The sequence below is a fragment of the Salvia splendens genome, chromosome 2 (assembly GCF_004379255.2).
Source record: "Salvia splendens isolate huo1 chromosome 2, SspV2, whole genome shotgun sequence".
In the NCBI taxonomy this organism is placed as follows: domain Eukaryota; kingdom Viridiplantae; phylum Streptophyta; class Magnoliopsida; order Lamiales; family Lamiaceae; genus Salvia; species Salvia splendens.
Window position 1 is genome coordinate 14,288,732 of NC_056033.1, and position 16,521 is coordinate 14,305,252.

Here is a 16,521-nt window from a genome sequence, read left to right on the forward strand (position 1 = left end):
TTACAAATTACATATTCGAAACAAATGGGAGAAAAAAGAAATAAAGGAAAAGGACTTGAGCTCAACTTAAATTTAAAATTTAAGTTGAGATGCCTACGTATCCTCAATGCTCAATTGCATTTTGAAATCAAAGTCCACGTAGTTCTCTTACCTTGCTTACCTATTTGGCTTGATCGGAGGAATTGGCCTATTCTTCTTCGTCGGGGAAGTAGTCTTGGTCGGGTTGTACTACTTGATTGTCCCAATCCGGTTCTTGGTCTCTAATTTCGGCGGAGCACCAATCATCAAGTAACATGGTGGCTTCCATGTTTTGCCCGGTGAGTCTACTTCTTCTGTCGTCCAAGACGTTGCCTCCAACACTAAAGGCGGACTCGACGGCAACAGTGAAAGCCGGAACCGAAAAGATCACCTTGGCCATTGATGCAAGGATGAGAAAATCTTTCTCGTGTGATCCCCACCAATCTAGGACGTCGATTTGTTGGGGAACGGGACCTCCTTCATCCTCATTGAATGAAAAGTGTGAGTCAAAATATAAATCTAACTCACTTACTGAATTTGCCGTCCTTCCGCTGCTGAAGTCGTATAGGTCCGCCAATTGGGATTGGGCGTCGGGGTCATCAACTTGGAAGAAGCCAAAGTTATGTGTTTGACGGGGGGTCTAGGTCTCACTTGGTGGGTACTATTGTACTTGGCTTTGTAATCGTGAAAGAGAGCTCGCAAGTCGAACTCAAAACTTCTTTGCAGGGTTGAGAGGTGGGGGAGGTTTATTTGGAATGTTTGGGCTAGGTTTATGTAGTTGTCGCCGTCCTCGTCATTCGATTGCAAAGCTCGGAGTGGTTCAAGATCAATAGAAGTCAAATTGTTGTAATAAAATTCTAAAAATTTTAAACTACCAACTAGTTTCCATTTTGGATCCAAAACTTTTGCAAGCAAAAAAACCGTTGGGATCTCATTGAAATACTTTAGCCATTTTTTAACCATGTAATATAAAACACACATTAATTCAAGATTATTTGCGGAATTTTTCATTGCAGTTTTAAAACCAAGTGATATGTACATGCAATGTTCTAAAACACGAACGGATGTGCAATAATACACACCCGATAACTCAATGGTGACATTTCTAAAACCTTTGAATAATTTAAATAAACTCATGATTTGATCCCAACAAGAAGAAGTTAGATATAAATCATCAACATGGAAAGTTCTATAAAAATCAACCAAATATTCTATATGCCCTAATGTAGAATGCAACATATCATATGTAGAGTTCCATCTAGTAGACACGTCTAAAGTAAAAGTTGTGTACCTTATTTTCTTCGAGTGGCAATACTTCTTCCACGCCTTGCCAATTTGAGGCTTCCAGTGAATCAAGGATACAGCTGTTGTAATAGGTTGAATATGTCTTTGCCATAAAGACAAAGCATCTTGTACACATAAGTTTAAAATATGACAAATACATCGTTGGTGAAAATACTTACCACTTATCAACGGGGAGCAAGCCGCAATTAAATCGGGTATACTTGCAGTGTTGGCGGTTGCGTTATCAAAACCAACCGAAAATATTTTGTTGCATAACTCATAATCATTCAAAACTTGAATAATTAAAGATGCAATTGCTTGTGCGGTGTGTGGGGAAGGAAATTGTCTAAAACCAATTAAACGTTTATTTAAAGACCAACTATTGTCTATAAAATGACATGAAATTCCCATGTAAGAATTTCTTTGGAAAGAATCCGTCCACACATCGGAGCAAATATTAACTTTGTGCCCCAAGTTGGATAGAAATTTTTCAACTTCTCTTTTTTATCAAAAAACTGCCGGTTGTTAGATCTTTGAGCAGTTGAGGGGGGAATTCTTTTTGTAGCAACATTAAAAGCGGTTTGCATAGTAACTTCATATTTTTTGTCATTAAAAAAATTAAACGGCAAATGCTTCATTGCCGCACATCTTACCATAGCATCGGTAACATTTTTGGGATCATATTTAAATAGAGGCGTACCTGTTTGAGACGATGAGCCGGAAGCGAAGTTATTTGGCTTTGGGACTTAGTATGCCTATATTCCATGGGGTGTTTTGTCTTCAAATGGCGATGGAGAGTACCATATCTCCCACCGATACCAAATGGATAGACTTTATCGCAATAGTTGCAATATGCTTTGAACTCATTTGTCTCCACGGTAGTGGTCGGATCATTAGGATTTGAAATTACCACCGGGACCTTCTTGTAATGTTTGGTGAAAATGTCGGATTTCAACTTTGGTGGCATCTTCTTCTTTTGTCGTCCTGAAGTAGGAGGAGCATCGGCCTCCTCCTCATCATCATTTTCGCCAACTTGGCCGGCGCTAGAAGGGGGGAATTGATGCGATCCATCATCGCATTCGTCCTACGATAGATTCACATCGTATTCGAAACGCGAAGCCGAATGTGAATGCCCCCCTTGTTGGTCATCGTCGGCGAGGGCAAGTAACAAGGCCGCATTTCGATCTTCTTCCTCCTACGAAAATTATACAACTAAGTAAAAATACTAACACAAAAATAAAACACATAGACACATAGATTTAAAAAATGAAATTATGAATTTAATAAACATAAATTAGCAAAAAACAAAAACATATTAGAACTTACTTGCGCTCGAAGAGAGGCTCGCCTTCCCACCTCCTCCGCAACTTGTGCTCTAGTAGGGGCACGTCGACGACGAGTATCACTTTGATCTTGGGCAATTCTCTTGCCCCGATCACCACCACGATGAGATGAAGACATGATATTTATGGAAAATTGAAAGTGGAGAATAGAGAGTAGTGTGATTGTGTGAATATGATAACGTTAACAAAGTGAGTAAATTATGAGCGCAAATAAAGTAAACAACTTGAGAGAATGACGATGAAGAATAGATAAATTGAGATTGAGAAGAGAAATTCCTATTAACACAAGAATGTAGTGAGTAGAAATGAAGAGGAGAGGGAGTATTTATAGGGGAAAATTGTGATTAAATTTTAAAAAAAATTAAAATTTCAAAATTTTGAAAATCCGGCGGAACCGCCGGTTTCGTCGGCGGTTTTCTGAAAGTAGCCTGAAAAGTTGTAGGGAACTGCCGAACCGCCGGTTACGGTGAAACCGGCGGTTTTGAACTGCCGGTTACGGTTCGTCAAAATAGGAAACCTGAACCGGCCTGGCGGAACCGGCGGTTCCGGTTCCGGGCCGGTTCGGTTTGGTTTGGGACCTCTATGTGGCAGTGGGGGTGGGAAGTACTAGTGACGTGACAGAATGTGTTTTTGGGAAGTTCTAGTACTAGTCCGTGGGGAAGTCCTTCCTATTATGAATGCTCTTATGAAAAGAGTATTTTCGTAAAAAAAAGAAAAGAAAATTTAACATAGAAAAAAGTGACTCAACATTATTATCATAAGTTAATAGATGTCAGAATATATTTTCAATATTAAATCTTTAGCCATGAAAATACACATAGTTTCCTTTCAATTAACAGAAATTGCCAATTGTAGAGTACTTGCAGTAACGCAACGCAAGAAAAAGAGATGAATCGAAAATTCGGCGGAGGGAAGCAGCCGACGGGAACTCCGTCGCTGGCATGGTCGTCCGTCGTCGTAGTCGCGTCGCTACTCGCCGGCGCTTCCATTGTGCACAACATCTACAAGCCGAATCTGGTGATTACCCTTTTCAAATTGTCGCAGTGTCTACAATCTGTTCGACCAAATGCCCCACCAAATTTTTTTCTAATTTCTCGTATAAATGTGATCTTTTTTGTCTGCAGAAACTCCCTCCAATCGCAGACGTCGATGAGCATAAGCAAGAACAAGGGCAGAAGCTATAAACCATGCTTTCAAGATTTTTTTATTGAGCTTCAGAATAATATTTCAAGTTGGAGATTGGCTCAAATGCTAATGAAATTTTGTTGAAGATTTTATTAGATTTCTATATCATTGAACAATCTTGAAGAAACACTACTTATTTATTTTGGGCATTAAACAGAAATTATTTTGCCATTGGATTAGAATAGTTTCTAACTTAATAATCAATCTATGTTGATATTACCAATTCCATCTCAAGCGTTGAAATTCATCAGTTTTATTCCGACCTTATCAATTGCATCATTTCGATTCCAATATTTCCTAACTTATAATTAACGCATAAATGTCGGTCTTGAGCTGATAAGTTTTTTAGAACAAAATGAATTATGTAGTTGATGAAAAAATAGGGGAGAGTCTTTTTATACTATATATTTGCCTTATTTTACTTAATACTACAACAGTTATCTTCACACGATGTTGATTTTGCAGTTGAGTTGAGCAACAAGATAGAAGTCCTAGGTTAAACAAAATGTACTCGCTCCTTATTTCTCTTACTTTACTCAATTTTTCTTATCATTTCTCTTACTTTACCAATTCCTCATTAAAACTCATGTCATCCGCAAATGAGGAAGTATAGGAGAAAACCGGCGGTTTCCGCTAGAACCGGCGGTTTTCGGCTAAACCGGCGGTTTAGTCCATGATTTTTGACAAAAACCGCCAGTTCTGACCATTCTTCAGGCCTACACATGCCGCCCTATGCCTGCCACCTGAAAAGTCACCGCGACTGGCGTCAAAGGGCCTGAATTGGCGGTTCAAGTCTGGCAGTTTCGTAGAAACCGCCAATTTATGACAGAAAATCGCCGATTTTCTGCAACCCTACACCCTAGCCTAAAACCTACTTCGAACTTGCAAACCGGTGGTTCCGGTTTTTGAAAATGAGGAACTAAAACTGGCCCTTGGTAACCGTTGAACCGTCTGGCGGTTCAAAACCACCGTAGTGGTTCCAATTACGAACCAACATTTTTCGGCTGAATCGACGGCTAAATCCACTATTTTTGACGAAAACCAGCGGTTTCTGACACTTTTCAGGCTATACCTGCCGTCCGACGCCTGCTAGCAGAAAAATCGTCGGAATCGACGTGAACCAGCCTGAATTGGCAGTTTCATAATACTGCCGATTTTCAGCAACCCTACACTTGAAAAGCATGAAAAGCCTACACCCTACACTTGAAAAGCCTACACCCTAGTCCGAAACCTACTTTGAATCGGCGAACCAACGTCTCCGGCTTCTAAAAATGAGGAACCTAAATCGGCCTTTGATAAACACCCAACCGTCCGGCGGTTTGGAACTGCTGCTCCGGTTCCAGTTACGAACTGGCGGCTGTTCAATTCGGTTTTCTGCAACCCTACACCTGAAAGCCTACACCCTAGCCCGAAACCTACTTTGAATCGGCGAATTGGCGGTTCCGATTTCTGAAAATGAGGAACCTGAACCGGCCCTTGGTAACCGCCACATCGGTTCCGATTACAAACCGACAGTTAACCGCCAATTCAATTCAATTTGAGCATGTCTCGAAATAGTGAACCGGTTAATCACCGGTAGGGTTCAATTCCAACCAGCATGTGTGTTTAAATTGTTTAATTATTACGAAAAGGCTGAGAATATCAAAGCTTTCATAATATTCTTAGAAATCAGCAAGGAGAAAAGATGCCTTCAAATAGTGAAAACGACATACTAGTATTTTCACAAAATGGAGGAAGCTCCTTCAAAATTTAATACGGTTTCTTTCCTTAACCTTATACTTGAGTATTTCACCAAAATTCAACTTTAGCCGCCCTCGTCGCCAGAAGCCTTTTCCCCAGTTTTTATCTAAAGCTGAAACCACAGAATCACAATGGGTAATTATCCTAAAAATAAAAACATAATTAGTTCAGTATATGATTACCAGACCAATATTGTACAATATCACCCATATTTACAAAGATGTTCGATACCAATACAAGGCATATATCAACAGTATGTCCAATTTTGCAAACTAACAGTAATATCACAATGCAAATAACCAAACCATGACATATCAGATAAAATGAAACACCATTTAACAAATAGATATTCCAATATCATCGACCTGTCACTAGAAAAGTTTCCATTTTTCAGACTATTCCCAGTTGAGCAAGTATCTCTATTGTTCTAAGAAAACTACCAGCCTTTCTGAAAAAACAAATGACTCTCATAAACTAACTCCAACGATTTGCTGTCCTACCGAATAACCCCTAGAGTATAATCCTAGACCAGGAAAGAGTGGAAGATCTATCTCTAAAACAGCAAACGAGGTTCCATCATTTACCTTTCCCTCTGCTGCTTCTTCTAGTGGCTATACCCACTTTTCTTCCTTGATGTTTCACAGTTTTCTTTTTCTCTACAAATGGCTGAGTCACCTCAAGTTGTGATTCCTCATTTTCTATATCCATACTAGTATGAGAACTGCTGTTTATGCTATTGGTTTCTGATACAATAGGTACTTCCATGTAGGATTCAGTGAGAAGCTTGCAGTTGCCATCCATGTTGGTGGTACCATTTGTTGGCATGTTCTTGTTGCTTGCAGTATCATTATGGATTTCCTCATCGTATTGCTTTGAGTTCAGTTTGATAACTGCTCCAGGAAAACTGTTCAAGATAGAAAGTATTATCTGGAAGAACTATAATCACCACACGAGCAGCAACAAGTAAATATGCTAAACAGTCAGAAGAGCAACAGGCCGCAATTAAGAACCTGGCTTGAGCTGGTGAGAAACCATTTATATACAGTCTTCCTCCGGGTTCACCTACCCCAGTTTCTGGATGTCCACTACTCTTAGCTGCATGTGGTTCGGCTAAATACCAAAGCAGAGGAAACGTCAGACCTCTTTGCACAAGTCTAATAACAATGTTCATTAAAAATAACTGCATTCTAGGTTTATATCTTATTCTTATGTTTTCTTTAGCTAGTTCAAGGAAGATGTCATCAAAAGCTCAGATGATATCCACAGCTGCATTCTACAAATCCGTTTTAGCACTTGTAACGCAACACACAATAGCATACTGGCACAGAGAAAATCAGCAAAATCATGGGGGCATGAACAGAAGGCCAAGTACCAGAACGCTGCTGCTCGTTATGATCAGTAGCGGTCCGCTGTGAGAGCATAGATAGAGCTCGTACGCCATGACTTAAAATTGTTTCTGGATCCTTTAAAACAGATTAAATACCATCTAAGACACCAGCATAGCAGTTTAATTCTCATTGTGTGTAGCTACTCATTCAATGTTTAGGTCCATGCATTTGCATAATCAACAGCTAACATAAGGCAGTTAGTTGTACCTTATTGATTCCAGAAGCTGAAACATCTGGATGTGATGATGGTGTTTCACTGGTCTTACCATCTTGTCTGGATTCTAAAGCTGAAAGAATCAAAACTGTGAATCAGTGTTATCAACTATGTGTTAAGCCATAACCTAATCTACGATTTGAATATATACATAATTATCTAGAATTGAGAATTCAGATCTACTAAGTTGCAAAATATTAGCTGACATTGCAGAGAATAGAAATCCGACCTACAAGGGCAGGATCAGCATTCCCTCCAACATCCTTTGTTTTCCAGAAAGAGTGTGACTTAAATATTTCTTCTCCCACACCACCAGCTCCTGGGGACTCCTCCTTACTTGCTGCAATTACAAACAATGACGAAGCATTTTTAGCAGGTGGTGTGCGCAACATATCTTCGACTGCTTTTGAGCGTACTCTCCGTAATTCTTCCTGGATATTCCAGGATCCAGATGCAAGAGAACTCCGTATCTGAAATACAATAAAACAATTAATCGAAGCAAGTGAGTAAGATATGTAACAGATGAAAAGGCTTGCATCACATGAATAAAAAAGGAGTTATGTTTTACTAAGAAATATTATCAACATATTGGTAACAAATTCTATTATTCAAAACAAGAAAATGGGTGAAGAGCATCACATCTGGATTTACAATGTGCAATGGGACATTAGTCAAATTACCAATCCTGTTAACAACTGATTGAAATAAGCAACTAAAAATATTTTAGGCCAAATTGAGGATCAAATCACAAGGGTGTAATAAAACTTTGGCACAAGATTGCCTCCATAAAGCTAATTCATGGACAGATAAAGACCTTAAAGTGTGAGTTCAAATGTAGATGACATTGACACAAAATAGTCATCATGATTTTATACTGAAGGTACCACAGAGCTGGATCGGAAGCAATTACATATCTGACAAGATAGATGGAGACACCAAAAAATCAAAATTGCACCTTTGATGATGACCAAACATCTTCGGTGGCTGAATATGGTGTTCTTTCCTTGAAACGTTCCATAGTTATAGTCAATGGGGTTCTTAGTTCAGCATGTTCCATAGGAGATGCCCAAGGAGGCCTTTCTCTCATATAAGATCTGGCCATATCCAAAGGAGAACCAGCTCCATTTTCCATCTGCATTAACAAAGATCAACGACATTATATACATATCCATATTTCTTCACAAGGCAAGGAAACCTTCAGAACTCAAGAAGAAGCAAATGCATTTGTTCAAAGCATGTCCCTCATCTAAAATATATGTAGGGAAAAAACTATGGTTGAAGCTTCACAGTTATGGAAAAGTCACTTTCTCTGATATCTATCATTTAATGCATGACTTACATGGTCAATCGCAGCAGAGTTAAGATTACAAGTTCCACGTGCTAACTCTGCCACTGAACTGGACCCTTCTTTCTTCCCTTGGAACCACTTCTTAGCTTCTTGAATAGCTTTACTGAGTATGTACGGATCTTCTTTTGATGAAAAAAAGAACTGTATAAATAATTAAAGACTCAAACAAAGACTTGCTACTAGATACCCTACTGCAAATACCATCAGTTTGCCGAGGGGAATTTGCAATTGATCTTTTATCCCCTGCTTCAGCCGACCAGTCTATAACTCGTGAATGGAGAACTTTAGTCAGCCTATCACACTCTTCCCTGAATAAAATCAGCCATCAGTGAGGTTAAATTGGAGAGGCAGATGATCGTTTAACTTCCCTAAGTCATAATACATCTTAACTGAGTATAATAAAACAATTATAATATGTCTAACAATTAAAGTCTTAGCTCAACAATTTAAATGGAAAGTCTAATAATTAAAGTCGGACATTATTGCAATTATTGTGTAAAAAACAAAGAAAAACATATAAATACTTAAGAAACAATATCAAATATCCACTGAACTGAAGCATTCAATAAATATGTTATAGTATGGCTATATCTCTTGTTGTATGTCTGTTTTGTATCTTATAGGAGTATTATTTTTTTGTGTCTATGTCAGTATTATTTTGCTATAGTATATAATGTATGTATGCATTCTATATGCCTCAAATTTGAATTCGAAATTAAGGAAAAAATTCACTATAAAACTCTCTAGGAGGCGGGCAGCGAGGCTAGGCGGCGCTGGGTGGCAGAGAGAGAGAAATTGGGTTTTTTATCGATAGGTTTGAGATTTTAGACTTGAAACTTTTTAATACAAATACAGGGCGGGTTATGTAGGTAAAAAAAAAAAATTTTAATTCAATTACAGGGCGGGTTATGTAGGTAAACAGTGCGTGTTATGGGTTAATGGGCTAAAAATTAAAAATGAGCGCCATAAAGACCGTGGTGGCGCCATGGCGCCCACCACGGAAAACAGGCAAAAGCCACCATAGTGATGATGTTTTTTCTTAAAATTCGCCATGATATAGCAACATGGCACCGCCATGTCCGCTTTTTAAAAACACTGGAATAACTAAAGAGATCTCAAGATCTGCCTAAAGGAGATTACCTTGAAAATTCCTCCTGCATAATGAGCTGCTCAATTAACCACTTTGTTTCAGGTCTCTGTATACTAAGCTGAGACTCTTGTCCATATTGTATCATTTCTCCTGCAGTCAGTTTTTCCTAGCAAAAAGGATGAACCACATGTAATTGCACAAACTATTAATATTTGGCAGAAATAACTTGCAAAGTAAGGATAAGTGTATAGCACCATATTAAGCAGCCAATATTCCAGATGATATGCCATACTAACTTACCAAAAAATGAAACTTAAAGATAAATAGACAATAGAGGCAATACTATGAAAAACAATTGGCGGAATATTGCATGAAATTGTTTCTAGTTGTCATCCAGGTGACATGAAAGAGCACGACATTTACCCATTAAGAACTGAATGCTTTCTTTGCCAACCCCCTCGATGTCAGCAAAGGGTAGAAGAAATATCCATTTTTTAGGTGAATACTTTAAATTCAAGTTGATCAGACTCTGAATTTAATATAAATCAACTTTGCTGAAACTAATGTCAAATCCCAAAACCTCGACAGACAAAATAAGCTATTCCACTAAACATGGGATCTATAAGGGTGGGCGGTGATGCTAGATCAGGGAGACAATTCTTCGAGTTTGTAGTTTCAATAATTCTTTTTAAGACAAAGATGAAACAATTTAACCATTCAATGAGTTTTACATCATAAGTGATTCATGTTCTCTTAGGAAATAACTTATCTAAAGATTGTTCAATAACAAAAAATGGGAAATTTTTATCTAAATTCTAAAGGGATTTAGAGTAACATCCCCATTCAGTGATCAATATAAATAATTATACACACACAAGCACACTAGTATACTACATCTAAACGCAAGACATCCAGTTCAAAGTTAAGGATTCATCTAGATGAATCAGCTAGTTACCTTGTTTGAAGCATCGACTCCAAAACATAGGGTTTCATAAACATTATGATTTCCAGCATCATCCTCTGCCAAGTGAATAAGAAAGATATTACAGAAAAGGCAGGAAGAGCAAATTATTTCAGGCATGCAGTGCGCAACAGACAACTACAATTTAACAGAACTATTACAGAACTTTAGGAGCACTATTCTTAGTTGGGAGAATGGGGAGTCCACAAATGAAATTGTTCAAAGCTCATCTACCTTCTATAACTCCCAACTAATCGATTTCTATCTCTTTCTCACCCTCCCACTAATCGTTCTCAAGCACATAGTAATAAACAAGATTACATCATCACATGAAAACCTCCAATATTAATATCAACCGTCAAACTGAGGCCCCCTTGCCATACTTCTTTTTCCAGCATACTACTTAAAAGTCTTTAGATCTGGAATTTTAGCACTCGATGATACATAAAAATCCAAAGAAACGAACAAGGCTACTCGAGAATGCAAATAGTGTATCCCAAAAAAAATAAGAGAGTGTAATTGGAGTAATTGTTAAAGTTTTTATGTGAACTGAGAGAGCATTTCTCACTTCAATTTGATAAGCTTCAACACATTTTGAAAATAAGATTAAATAGTTTAGGATTACGAATTGTGCTGGATGATAATATAGTAAACTCCACTACAACGTACTGAATAAAAACGTCGATCTCAACTACAACTTTAGCATCTACCAAAAATCTTCTACACGAAGCATGTGCATTTTTGTTACACTATCTAGATGTGGCCCCTGCTAACCCACTCAACTAAGTTAGGTCTAAAATTCAATGGAATGAACAAAATAAGAATGAAGCAGTACAGATGAACGGCTTCTAGAATTACGAATCAAAATTAGGAGCAGATGCGAAAGTAAACTCATACACTGACTAACGTACTAATTTGAAAGCATACTAAAAATTGTAAACAAACAAAAAAAAAGATGAACGCGCACCCGAAGCGGAGTCGGCATCTTCAGAAGATGAGGATTCATCGTCGGAGAAGATGGCGGAGGAGATTAATTTCCCGGCGCCAGAAGCTATGGCGCGAGCGGAGGGTAGAATGAGACCGGTAAACCAATTAGGGGTTTTAGGCGAGGGACGAGGAGGCGGGCGATCGTACGGCGTAAAGGCGAGACGCTGCCTCCGCCGATTGGTAAGCATTTTTCCGCCGGCGCCGGAGTGAGAATCAGGCACAGCCGCCATATTGGGAGAATTTGGAAATTTTGAAAACGCAACGACTCTTTCCGCTGGTTTGCAGATATCGAATAATTATGATGTCATGTCAGGTATTTTCTGGCTCATCATGTATTTATGTTGTTAACAATCACAAAATTAGTTATAAATTAAATGCACATACATTCTAAATTTCAGGACACATAAAGTGTACTACGTGGCATTTAGTCATCTCTAATGAAAATTGATTAGAATGTATTTTATTTAAATCATTTTTTTCCTTTTTTAACTTAGATTTGATTAAATAAAAGTATCCTCATTTGATTAATATTAGTAGAAAACTGGTGAGCGGCGACTACTATGACGTTTTCCCAATCGAAAATCTGGAAAAAAAAGAAGAAACGAACTCTTGTACTCCTTCATTGCATTTGAAGTAGATACAACTAACTACTTTGGGCGAAGACGAGTCGACGATGGAGAACAGTTTGTGCGAGTGGACAACACTTAAAATTTCACATTCCAGGTGGCATCTCTGAGATTCAAGCAGCATAACTTCTCCATGTGGGAAAACTTAAAGGAATGGAGAAAGAGAGTGCAAAAAGACGAGTCAGATGGAACAATGATGATGTCTGTGTTTTTTCTTTTTATTTTTTTTAATATATTTAACTAAAACAATGTCGTTTTGATTGTCGTATAAATTATATGGATATGTAACTTTTTTATTTTTTTTCAGTTAGAATTTTTAAATTTTTTTTTTTATCGAAGTTAGTGTATTTATATTAAAGAAAATAAAATTTGGAGAGAACTATAAAACAAATGTTCGTCAGTTCCTGTACTTACAACTTACAAGCAAATAAATTTTATTACAAACTTTTTTTTTACAAAAATCGCTTATAGGTTATTATGTCGAACTAATTATTAGTTAAAAAGTAAATAAAATATGAGATTAATATTTGAATTCTGTTAAGTCGAGATATATACAAGACGACCACAATTGATAAGTAAGCGCACTTTTATTATCGAATGTGTAGTGAGCTTCCTTTGATGTAAGAAAGTGAGGCTTCTATTTCCCTATTTTCACAAAACATTTGTATATATTCACAATATTTTGATCAATCTTTTAAAGACGCCGATACTTAAATTACGGGTGGGTTAGTGCAGTAATGCTATATTGAGAATCTCATACCATACTTAAAACAACTATATGACAAAATATCATACTGAATTTTTAGTATTTTAAAAATTCTGGTACGATAAATTTTTTATATCGTTACCGTACCGTTATACTTATACCCCTCTACTATTTCTTTTAGATTGTGCCGAAAATATTGTTCAATGTATACACTCCTACTTCTTTGGTTGGGCCTGGTTTAATCTAAAAAGCTATACGAAGTAAAATTCCCTTATGAAAATGTCATAATGTGATTGCTCTTTATATTCATAGCAAACCATTAGTCAAGTGCAGTTAATCCAAATCTTTATTTATAACAAAACGGCTACCTGCAACAGAAACACACTATAAATAGATTTGGAGCCCTTATGAGAGCATCCTTTATCTCTCATAAGTTAACAAACGCATAACGGGAATCTTCAAGTCTCGTCATCTAGCTCATCTTCGAGGTTCAACTACCTTCGAAGATGAGCTATGATCCAACCATACAACTTTGCTCCTTTCTATTAGAATTTTCATAGACTGCCTGTAAACTCTAAGGACTCTCTACAATGCTATATTTAGTTCTTTCTCTTTTTCATCCAGGTCAGTTCAAAATCATCGAAAGTAAGAGGACATCATATGCACAAACGAGTTATCTTCACATCGGGACAACAGAAATGGGCTAAGTAACAGAAGCTGCATTACTTTCTTCAACATGCTGCAGCTCAGTAACCAAATTGATAATCTTCATTGCATCTCAACAATAAGATGAGCCAATAAAAACCATTTTTTTCACCATAGCTAGTCAGGCATTAGAATGCAAAACAAAAGAAAGTACGTACACCAGCCAGAGCAACATATACTCTACAGTCGTCTCTCACCATAGAATAATCAAACGAACAGTGCAAGCCAGACTCTATCAGAAACTTCAAACTAGACAGACATTCAAATAACTCCTCGTTGATGATGAGATAAAGAAAATGTGAAGGCATGCCATAAGGTTCAACAAATCCCTCAATTACTTCTAACAATAATATACGATAAATGATAAGAACAAGAACAAAAAGATAATGTTTAATGCTTCATAAGAATCCTAATCCACTTTACTTTCACTTTCAGTTGAAGCATATAGGAATGATTATTTAGGAAGGAAAAGCCTGTTTAATAAGGAAGCCAGTAAGAAATTCCATTTTATAAATGCAGAACAGCACTACATACGAACTGAAATTCACACAACATACATTTTAGAAGAACGGGAAAAGATCTACTTAGTATCCAGAAACACATTCAGATATGGTACAGTGATTATCATCCAACTATAGTTGCTAGTTTACATTCATCAACATATATCCCCCACAGACCTCAAACAATGAAGCTATCAAGAATTGATCATGTGTAAACTGTTACACAAGAACCTGCGAATCTCCTCCAAGTGAATTTGCATGGGAACTCAGTAAAAATGAAAGAATCCGCCAAAGAGATTGCCTGGGACAAGGAAAAACAATCATAATTCAATCCAGGTTGTTACCTGATTGGAACAATATTGACATGGAAATTGAAAAACAGCTAAACTATCTTCAAAGTTCAAACATGGTTAGTTATAGATCCTCACTATCTAACTCTGAACTCTCTATAAATTTTATCTAACCCTTCTCAATTTGATGCCAGGCTGATGACTTGACCTTTAGAAAAACGTTAGAATCCTCATTTGATAGATGTACCTCACATTAGATGAATAGAGGCAATATCTATTAATCTCAGACTTCCATAATCGCATTCTGACTTGAGCTATCATAATTGATTTTTTTTCGCAAAAAAAAAACTAATTAAACAAAAGATCACATGACAATCCATATCAAAATTAGATTCAAACCATCACTCAAACAATCCATATCTTAAATACTAAGGCATCAGCGAATCTGAAAACTTAAATAAACACTTAATTCGATTAAGTAATAGAACAGCAGACTCTATCGAACTCTACTTGCCTCTTTTAAAATTTCCGTAAACTGTTCACTGCTTCCTTAGTGCCTCTTAGTTCTTCCAGGCTGCTTATCAGTTGCTAGTCTGTAAACCCAATAAACCTGCACAAATAGACGCAAAAACAGCAAACATCAACGGGAAACGACACAAATTGAAGGAATTTTTGTTCTGATCTCAGATTGTAGAGATTCTAACCAGAACGAGGACGTGAGCAACAATGAGAAGAACAACCACGAGAGGTACGAGATCGAGAAACCATGGGTGAATCATTGTTAGCTGAGATTTCGCAATTGATACTTCTGGATTCTTAAACCCTTGCTTGTAGTTGAGCGTCAATTTTTTTCCCTCTTTAAATTCTGTGATTAAAAAGGGGGGATTTGATCTATTTACTGTTTTGCCCACTTATGTTTTCGGGACCGATCTAATTACGGGGTAAATACATAACTCATACAAAATGTATCACGTTTGTTTCATATTAGTACAAAAAGTTTGAAGTTGACATAAATCATACAAAGAGTTCCTTTCGTGTTTCAATTTAGTACATTTCGTTATATGTGTTTAAAAGGTGTAACTCTTAGTCTATGTGAAGTACCAAATATTTCATCATTGTTTCATGTTGGTACAAAAAGTTTTATGATTGTTTCATATTGGTACAAAAAAATTTATAATTATTTCATGGTTTGTACGTCATATAAGTAAAAAGTTAACACCGTTTAAACACATATAACGGAATGTACTAAATTGAACACGAAAGAAACTTTTTGTATGATTTATGTCAACTTGAAACTTTTTGTACTAATATGAAACAAAGATAATACATTTTATATGAGTCATATATTTACCCCTCTAATTACTGCTACGGCGGAAAGGCCTCTGATTTATTCTAGAATGTTTTGATAAAAGAGATCAATCTATTTAGGTAACTTATAAACTATAGGAACACTAGTCTTTAAAATCATAAATTTTAACCTTGCTAATTTCCTTAAATGTTATTTTTCTTTTCTAATATTTCAATCAAGTTGGAGAAGTAGAGTATACAAAGTTCAATTTGGTAAGAATAATCACACTTCTGGAGGTCATAACTTTTGTCAAGATTTCTGTCAAACACATACTTAATATTGTGCTGAACAGGAGATATTGACTACAACCTTGTTGTCGCAATACGATTGACATTTTTGAGATAATGGAAATCCAGTCTCACTCAACAACATTCATAACCATAGCAATCAAACCATACTCATCTCCACGGCCGCGAGCCAGTCAGATCTAGCTTAAAAGTTGCAAGTGAGCTCACAACTCAAGGTGCACTAACATAGTTTCAGATGGTCACAAGTTGGCTGACTTCTATGCATGGAAACAAGCCCCACCTCCTACTGAGATCATTGAAGAACAACCACATGTCCAAACTACATTTTAAATGTTTAGAAACTTAATTTTATTGAGTTACTTATTTAAATTTTACAAAATGAATGATAATTAATAATAAAATTAAATTGTGGTAAAAGGAAAGGCACGGAGTTATACGAGTTGTGGTTTGAGGCAGAACTTGTAGGGAATGATGTAATTGGGTTATGAAATGGGGTTTTGCAAGAGACCTAACAACACCATAATATTGCGTCAAAAATTT

At 36.9% G+C, this 16,521-nt stretch overlaps 1 protein-coding gene and 1 long non-coding RNA gene across 4 annotated transcripts; one reads left to right on the plus strand and one right to left on the minus strand.

Moving 5' to 3' along the window:
* Nucleotides 1-3,432: 3,432 nt before the first annotated feature.
* Nucleotides 3,433-4,009, plus strand: LOC121772177. Its single transcript, XR_006044276.1, has 2 exons — nucleotides 3,433-3,662; nucleotides 3,770-4,009. It is a non-coding gene; the product is annotated as an uncharacterized LOC121772177 (long non-coding RNA).
* Nucleotides 4,010-5,499: 1,490 nt separating this feature from the next.
* LOC121789396 lies at nucleotides 5,500-12,452 on the minus strand. Of its 3 annotated transcripts, XM_042187871.1 has the most exons (13): nucleotides 12,166-12,452; nucleotides 11,539-11,832; nucleotides 10,566-10,630; nucleotides 9,661-9,776; nucleotides 8,722-8,828; nucleotides 8,512-8,642; nucleotides 8,128-8,304; nucleotides 7,402-7,642; nucleotides 7,166-7,245; nucleotides 6,943-7,033; nucleotides 6,581-6,680; nucleotides 6,155-6,474; nucleotides 5,500-5,682 (listed from the first exon to the last, which is right to left on the minus strand). In XM_042187871.1, the coding sequence occupies exons 1-13, from the start codon at nucleotides 12,179-12,181 to the stop codon at nucleotides 5,573-5,575; spliced, it is 1,848 nt and encodes a 615-aa protein (XP_042043805.1). In that variant the 5' UTR covers nucleotides 12,182-12,452; the 3' UTR covers nucleotides 5,500-5,572. The 3 variants fall into 3 exon arrangements, with proteins under 3 accessions (XP_042043805.1, XP_042043813.1, XP_042043819.1); XM_042187879.1 differs by lacking the exons at nucleotides 11,539-11,832; nucleotides 12,166-12,452 and adding an exon at nucleotides 10,909-11,129 and having other exon boundaries at nucleotides 5,501-5,682; XM_042187885.1 differs by lacking the exons at nucleotides 11,539-11,832; nucleotides 12,166-12,452 and adding an exon at nucleotides 11,140-11,516 and having other exon boundaries at nucleotides 5,505-5,682.
* Between the last annotated feature and the right edge of the window lie 4,069 nt (nucleotides 12,453-16,521).